The 8,743-nt window shown below is 42.8% G+C and overlaps 1 protein-coding gene across 1 annotated transcript; it reads right to left on the bottom strand.

The window, feature by feature from the left end:
* Positions 1-1,447: 1,447 nt before the first annotated feature.
* On the bottom strand, positions 1,448-7,697 carry GPHB5 (glycoprotein hormone beta 5). Its single transcript, XM_025392899.1, has 3 exons — positions 7,648-7,697; positions 6,475-6,679; positions 1,448-1,753 (listed from the first exon to the last, which is right to left on the bottom strand). Exons 2-3 carry the CDS (start codon positions 6,676-6,678, stop codon positions 1,565-1,567), a joined length of 393 nt encoding a protein of 130 aa, XP_025248684.1. The 5' UTR covers position 6,679; positions 7,648-7,697; the 3' UTR covers positions 1,448-1,564.
* Between the last annotated feature and the right edge of the window lie 1,046 nt (positions 7,698-8,743).

The following is an 8,743-nucleotide window of genomic DNA, read 5'->3' on the forward strand; positions in this document are numbered from 1 at the left end:
CCACCCAGGATTCATCCCTAATCATCACCCACTGTTCCAGCAGAGACCCCAAGTACTTGCCTTCTTCTTACGTTAGAGTGACTTCCTTTCCTACCAACACATCTGCTAAAGGTTGGGTGACTTTTGCTCCTGCCTTTTGTTCCCAGATGTTCACCCTGCATCCCAGTACTTGACTGTCAATCTCAACATTTGCTTTACTGTGTTTTAGGGGGACTCATTGAATTCTTATTCAAGAAGGACTCCTGGCTCCCAGGGCTATGTCTATGCATTTGTGCCACCGCTGGGACTCATGCTACCCAGAGTCATCTGTCTGTGTCCCTTACTAAACATGACGTGCCAAATTAATGCTTCAGTAAAAATAACCTTGTAGTTTATTTGAGGTGTGCTTCTCACTGTTATTCCAAGTGTACTAAAAATTAAAAAGACTTTCTTGAAAGTTGTCATGAATTCAAAAGACAGAGGACATGCTTTATTGGCATTAATATAGGTTTTCCTGGCACATTATGAAAAAGGAACAAGGTTAAATTCAACCCCAAAAATGCCAGAATTAAAGACATTTGCATAACATTAGAGTTCTGGAGGTTTTTTCCAGCCACAGAATTAGCTACTGTAAGATTTCAGAGAAGGCAGGAGCTAGAAAATCACAGACTTTTTCCTCTGAGCCAGCGATGCAGTTTTACCCCTAAAAGCATGTAAAATTTCAGAGTTTAGTAAGTTACAACTCAAATTTAAAATATGATAAATCGGGAAGAATACATGTGATTGGCCATTTTGCCATAGCTTTGGGAGAACATCATACTCTAAAACGTGAGTTTAATAACTTTTTAAGGCTAAATGAGATAGCTATTAGTTACATATTTTATTTCTGGGTATTTTTTTTCTTTCAATCCCACCATAGCCTCTTTATTAAGGCTCTTAAGGGAGTTTAGGGAATTTTGCTAGGGAAAATAATTATCCAAATCCAAACATCTCTTCATTGAAGCTGCTCTCTTTGTATATCTGAACAGTCTTATTTCTTGTGTAGATAATTGCTCAGTTAAAAGAGGAAGGGAGCATTTTCCCTAAAGAAGCTTGCAGTTGGAATTCCTCGGGGGTGAGGAAGACTAGTACATGGGTTTTGTTCATTTCTAGCCCTTTAATCATAAATCCGGTTGGAGATCAGTGGTTAAATAGAACATGAGAATTTAAAGACTTTCCAGCCCCATTTTCTAATTACATCCAATGTGTTTAAATCATTAGCATATTATAAGTCCAAATTGGGGGAGGATTGTGATACACAAATTATGTTCCAAGACTCAAGGCAAAGAAAAATTAATTTGCAGGTGTGTGAACTGGAGAAATTATTTTGGTGAAGGCATGAATATTGTTTCGAATTTTTAGCATCAGTAGGCTGCATTTGGGCCTTTTGCCTAAGCTGCACCTCAGGGTCAACAGGTAACCTCCTCCATGGGTATAGTCGACATTAAACAGTCTTGCATCCAGGAAGTATAACTGCATGTGCTGCTCACACAGGTGGGTCTGTGAGGCTGAGGCTGCCAGCTGCGCTCTGCAGACCATGCGGGCCTCAGATGGTCTCACACTCCGTGGTGGCAGTGGAGCAGGTTCCGCAGTCACAGCGGACGGCCACGGGATAGGTGTAGAAGGGGTCAACTCCCGGGGCACAGTTGGGCAGCTTGACGGTCACCTGTTTGGTCTCGTTGTAGGTACAGACTCGATGATGGGCTTCAATATAGGGGGGTTCCAGAATGGGTTTCTGTCCCCACAGATAGAAAACAGGGAATTCATTAGAACATATGATCTTGTTTCAGTTTTTTAGTATCATTTATCACTATCAGAAATTAACTTGTTATTCATTGATTTACTTGTTGCTCTATCATCTCCCAGTAGAAAACAAACTCCTGAAAGCAAGAAGCTGATTTCATTCAAGACTATATCCTAAGCTCCCAGGACAGACCATGGCACACAGCAAGTGCTCCATGCGTAGTCAGCAAATGAATCATCTTGGTCATTGCAAACACCTTCTAACTGGTCTCCCCTCTTCCATTTTTACTCCTTACAATCTATTTGCAACACAGCAGCCCTGACTGATCCTGTTTAAACATAAGTCAGATCATATTACTCCTCTGCCCAAAGCCCCAGTATTTCCCATCTCATTCACAGCAAAAATCAAAGACCTTATGATCACCTTCAAGACCTACATCACCTCCTCTACACCTCCACCTTCTGAAATGCCTACAACCATTCCCACCCCACTGACTTCCTCACTAGGCTCACAGCGGTCTCCTTATTGTTCCTGCCACCCAGCAGGAACAGTCCCAGCTCACGGCCTTTGCACTTACTGTTCCTCCTGCCTGGAACATTCTTCTCCCGTATGATTCACTCCTTTACCAACCTTTGGTTTTTGTTAGAATGTCACCCTCTCAGGGAAGCATTTCCCAACCATCCTGTTTAAAATTGCAACATTCCATCTCCATGCCCAGAAACTTCCCATCCCCCATCCTGCTTTATTTTTCACCATAGCACTGATCAATACCACCTGACATAGTCTACCTTTCTTTCATTTGCGTGCTATTCCTCCCACTCTAGAAAGTAAGCTCTTTTAGGACAGAGATTTTTGCCCGCTGTGCCTCCCGTACCTAAAACAGACCCCGGGAGGGTTTCAGTAACTATTTGTCATTGCATCAATGAAAGAAAACATTACAAGACAGGTTCCCGAGTACTCTGTGCACTGTTCTGATCATCAAAAGATTCATTTCCTTTCTTCAGCTTTTATAAATCTTAATTTCAAAGATAATTTTGATAAACAGAACACATAGATCAGAAAAAATATCAGCACCTCGCCGGAGTTAACATCTCGAGCCCTGCAGTCAGAACTATGGAGCTCGAGTCCCTGTTCTGCCACTTGCTGGAGACCTCGGAAAATTCACTGAACTTTCTGAAGACTCAGTTTCCTCCTCTGTAAAGCAAAATGTCTACCTCCCACCACTGTTTGAGAGATAAAGTAAGATGATATACGCAATTCACAATGTCTAGCACAAAGTAAGTGTTCAATAAATGTAATCCATTGTTCTTATTAGTGCAATTATTATAAGGAAGTAATAATGAAAATAATAACAAGCTTTCAAACGACAGTACCTTTGCTTTTTTGTTCTTTTTTGTTCTAGGCAAAAAAGAATATGTAACTCAAGATGAAGTTCTTGCATGAATGTCATGAAAATAGCAAACTTGTCTTTTTTTTTTTTTTTTTGAGATGGAGTCTCGCTCTGTTACCCAGGCTGGAGTAGTAGTGCAGTGGCGCGATCTCAGCTCACTGTAACCTCCACCTCCCGGGTTCAAGCAATTCTTCTGCCTCAGCCTCCCGAGTTGCTGGGACTACAGGCACGTGCCACCATGTCCGGCTAATTTTTGTATTTTTAGTAGAGACGGGGTTTCACCATGTTGGCCAGGTTGGTCTCTATCTCCTGACCTTGCCATCCGCCCACCTTTGCCTCCCAAAGTGCTGGGATTACAGGCATGAACCACCGCGCCCAGCCAGCCTTGCCTTTGACAAGGACCAGAGAAGCTGAATTTGTCCTCAACTGTTTTCTCCTACCATCCATATTTGCTTTATGTCTTCTTACCATTGGTACTCTGGGAACCTAGGCAGACCAGACACCTCAAAAAATTTAAATTTCAATCCTAACACGGTGAAACCTCGTCTCTACTAAAAAAAAAAAAAAAAAAAAAATTAGCCAGGCGTGGTGACGGGTGCCTGTAATCCCAGCTACTCGGGAGGCTGAGGCAGGAGAATGGCCAGAACCCGGGAGGCGGAGCTTGCAGTGAGCCGAGATTGTGCCACGACACTCCAGCCTAGGTGACAGAGTGAGACTCTGTCTCAAAAAAAAAAACATTAAATTTCAGATACATAATATTTTAGTATAAGTCTGTCCCAAATACTATATGAGACAGACAGACTTATGCTAAAAATTTATTTGTTGCTTATCTGAAATTCAAATTTACCTGGGCTTCCTGGTTTTCTGGTTTCATTTCAGTTTGGGTTTTTCTGGGGAGGGGATTGGTTGTTTTGTTTTATTTTGTTTGTCTGTTTGTTTGCTAAATCTGGCAACGCTATATGCAGATTATGAAGAATAGCTATTTTCAACAACAGCTCCACCTTCAAATGTAAATCCAGCCAGTCTATCGTCATGAGCATCCTTATTTTCAGACATGCTTTCAGTTAAGTTCCCTCCCCCAAAAAAATCAAGGGCTTTATATCTCAGAAACTTTCAGATTGCTGGGAAAATGAACCTCATTCTTTTATTTATTTTCTATAGGTTACCTCCCTTTTCATAACACAGTCAAGACATGAATGAAAGCTGGCTAAGATCAGAGACAATCTTGTTCTTTAATGGTTTTGGTGCTTCCATTTTTCCAGTGAGAGCACAGTTCCTGACCTCCTATGGGTGACCACGATCCGATTAAAGCCATTCATCAGTTTTTAAAAAGAAGAGAAGATGGGCTGAATTGAGGGGAAGCAGGAGTTTGAGGATTTGGCACAGAGAGGGCTTCAAATAGCCCAGACACTAAATGCAAACAGGGAGAGGCCCTGCCAGGCCAGTCCCTGAACAGGAGGCAGCGCCAAGTGCCCCAAGTGAATTTGCCACCAATTGACAGGCAAAGTCTACTTAGCAAAACCCGATTTTCATTTGGCTAAGCCCCTGAATGAGGCAAAAAGAAAACTACTTTGATGGAGTCGTTTCATCCAATTTGAAGATTTCATCACTATGACCCAATTCCATTCATAGGGCCGTAATTGTACCTAAGCAAGAGCAGGCCACCCTCTGGGTCCCTGAAGAGAAGGCTATTGTTCCCAACGGCAGTGTCCACTCACAGTGCAAGTTCGCTTCTAAGTGGCCTTCCATTAGGCTGGAGGATCTACAGCTCCAGGGAGAGGTCCATCCCAGTCAACTGACAAATGTGTATTGAATACCTTGTTCATACACAACACCTTGACAAAAGCTGTGAAAGTTATAAGAATGAACCCCTGTCCTCAAAAAATTTAACGTGTGTGGTGGGGGAAGAAGTAAGACAAAAAGTAGAGCATAGTCAAGGGCTTACCTGCAAGTCAAAAAAGCCCCAGAAAGGGAGCTGGCACTGCAGATGGGCATCAGGAATAAATATTATAATGACAGATGAGAAGGAGAAGGGATATCAGGAAAGGACCAAAATGAGATCCATGAGGGCTATTTGATAAAACCTTTGAAAGTCACTTACCAAGGCCAGAGTAAGAAAATGTGTTGTCGGCCGGGCGCGGTGGCTCAAGCCTGTAATCCCAGCACTTTGGGAGGCCGAGACGGGCGGATCACGAGGTCAGGAGATCGAGACCATCCTGGCTAACCCGGTGAAACCCCGCCTCTATTAAGAAATACAAAAAACTAGCCAGGCGAGGTGGCGGGCGCCTGTAGTCCCAGCTACTCGGGAGGCTGAGGCCGGAGAATGGCGTGAACCCGGGAGGCGGAGCTTGCAGTGAGCTGAGATCCGGCCACTGCACTCCAGCCTGGGCGACAGAGCGAGACTCCGTCTCAAAAAAAAAAAAGTGTTGTCTTCAGGAAAGCAGGCAGACGCCATATTGCTGAGGACTTTGAAAGTTGGTAATTGAATCTGTAGTAGTGTGTGGACATTCAAGGTTTTGGGGTCAGGGCATGACAAGATCAGAGCTAGCAACTCATCAGTTACCAAGTGCGCGGGCCTCAGGGGGAAGAGCCCACAGTTACTACATAGTGTGATCTGCTGGGGTGCTGAATAGCTCTCTTCCTCTTCACCACTCAGACAGCTCCTCTTAGCCCAACAGGATTTTTAACTTTGTTTGAGAGTGTTATCCCCACTTTAAATTAAATGTCTCTAAAAAGGCCAGGTATCATTGAATATGAAGGAACTTAATGGATCCATCAGTGATAACCCCAGAGGGCTCCCAGGGACTTCAAGAGGAACAGGGCTGCAGAAGAGGCAGTGAAGGGGTCTGGGACTAACTCTCGCCCTTCAGCTCAGGTCCTCTTTCTTGGAAACTGGCTAATTTACCCAAAATGAAGGAACACAGGGAGGAGTTTGGGTCACAAGCTTGAACCACAAATTGATTTCCAGCTTTACACTGACACTCTCTGTGACTTTGCAGCCACTCTCCCTTGAATCCCTCCATGTCATCTGTAAAATGGGTAGAACAGTACATCGTGACCTCCCAGAGATGATTCCTAGATACACAGACACAATGTAAACCAAATTCTTAATCTTCTCAATGCTTTGTTAGAGGGGCAACATCATGCTTTTCAAATCACTTTTGGAAGATGCCAATCACAGTTTTGTTTTGGTTTTTTAAATCCACAGGAAAGGGCAGATGTCCCAGCTCTACCTCATATCATTTAAAAAGTGAACTCTTGAGAATCAGACCCAAGCTGCTGGCCCAGAAGATACTGTCATCTGCACATCTTAGCAACTCACCTCCCAGGTCTCACAGCGACCCCAGCAGGCATCCGTGGTGATCCGAAGGCCCCTGCAGCCTGGCTTCTTGGCCAGAAAAGTAAACTCCCTCACGGCACAGCCCACAAAGGTGCGCAGGTTCCCACTGGAGGTGCCAAGGACACAGCCACAGCCAACCAGAAGGAGGAGGGCCATGGGGCCAAGGAAGAGGAATGCCAGCTTCATGCTGCTCTTCCGGAGAGGGAAAGGACAGAGTTTAACAGATCTGGCTGCCCTCAATGGCACAGTCAACCATGCATTGGTCGCTATCAAAGGGACCTTGCTTCTAGCATTTCAGGGAAAATGAGCCCAGAAATTGTAAATGCCCACAAACTCCAACACAGGCGTCCAGCGATTCCTGTAACTGGTGCCAGTGTGGATTCCATGGCCCTCTCTAGATGCCCACCCTCCAAGTGCATTCTCAGGCTTTTCCTTATTGTAACTTAACTGCTGCAGTTGACTTGTGTGCTGAAGAAGTTTGTCCCAGTGGTCTTTCCAAAATAAACATAAAATATGAGTAACACCAAAACTAATCCATAATCCAACAGAATACATGAATACATATCAATTATTTTTATTCAGGTCCAGGGTATTTGGGTGCCATGTTACATACTTTGCTCAAAACTATATTTTCAGTGTCATGATGGGGAATGATTTGGGAGGTAAATATTAATAACAGTATTCCCTATATGCATCGCTACTAAACCAACTCACCACTAAACATGGATACGCAGAAAATATCATGAAACCTATCATCTGAGTTGGTGGCCATTCATAAATGTGTCCTACTCACTGTAAATTGCTTCTGCTCTAGACTTCCACTGCAACAGCACCTACTTAACATTCAATTTAAATCCAAATGATGGAAAGCATAGGAGTTATTTAAAACATAACCTCAATCCACTGTCAAGTCCATCCTCTCTGGGTCTTGGTCATTCCCTGTGCTCTTTCAGGAGCCAGAATCAACCCCCTTCGTGCCTGGCCCACTAGACAGAACTCACCTGGATTTTGAAGTATAAAGGATATGGCATTCATGGACCCTTACCCCCCACTGAATTCATTATTTTCACAGTTCCTACTTCTGACCTTGCTGTAGCAAGTTCTCTGGGCTTCCCCTCCTCTGGAATGAGGTTACAAATATGGAGAAGCACTTACCTAATCTTGCAGGAGCCAACGCTTCTTTTAGAGCTGAAACTTGCACTAAGATTTCAGGGAGTCACAATGAATGGTAGAAGTTTGCTCTGGGTAAATGTCTCTACCTTCTGTTACCGGGCTGCTTGATTGCTCAAATATATAGAAAAGGTCTTGTCAATCAAAACAAAAGAGAGGCAGATCCTTACAGGAACTACTAAACACATCAAAGCCATGGAATAGAAAGCCAGTCTCTATTTTCCAAAACTGATTAACTTAAAGGGTGTTGTTTTGTTTCTCCACATCACCTGCTGAAACAGAAAGTTACCTTGGTGGGTGGCATAATCCTAAGGAAATAGTCAGTGGTAGTTCCACCTGGTTCTCAAGAGAACAAATGCATTGTGGCAGATGGATTAAATTTTCCTTCATGGTAACCACAAGTTTCCTTTGAAACGGGTAAGTGACTAGCAGCTCATGGCAAACCCTTTCCTTTAACTGACAACATGTTTCAATACACTGAAAAATAACAAAACAATAATTCTTGCTGGAAAGAATGCAGGATCACTACCTGAAAAGATGGAAATCACAGTGAGAAGAAACATGTTGAAAGTCTTAAAACTAGCTAAGAATTAGATGATATCAATATCACCTTAAAATGAATCATTTAGGAAAAAATACCAGGATGTTCCAAGTGATTATCTTCCAGCATGGGAATTAAAGAAAACTTTTCAGTTCTTTTACATGGTTTTCAGCATTTTTCACATGTTCTACATTGGGCAGACTTTTGTAATAGAGAGTCAGTCAATATTAACGTTTTAAAATTAAAATAAACCAACAGGCATGCATTTGTTCTGACTGTAAGGACATTCAGTGCTGCTCTGATAGAGATGTTTCATCAGATTTTTGGTCTTAAATGATTAAAATAAGAACAAAATACTTTTTGGAGAATGGGATATAGTTTATATTTCAATCTACAATAACAGCGTATGAGTGGATTAAAAATGTACTTGTTCATGGCATTTTTCTGGATGCTCTAAAAAGCAAATGAAGCAGACATCATCTTTGTCCTTAGGAGTTTCAATATCATAGTAAATAATGACATAGGCAGAGACATTGAAGA

The sequence above is a fragment of the Theropithecus gelada genome, chromosome 7b, assembly GCF_003255815.1.
Source record: "Theropithecus gelada isolate Dixy chromosome 7b, Tgel_1.0, whole genome shotgun sequence".
NCBI classification, from domain to species: Eukaryota; Metazoa; Chordata; class Mammalia; order Primates; family Cercopithecidae; genus Theropithecus; species Theropithecus gelada.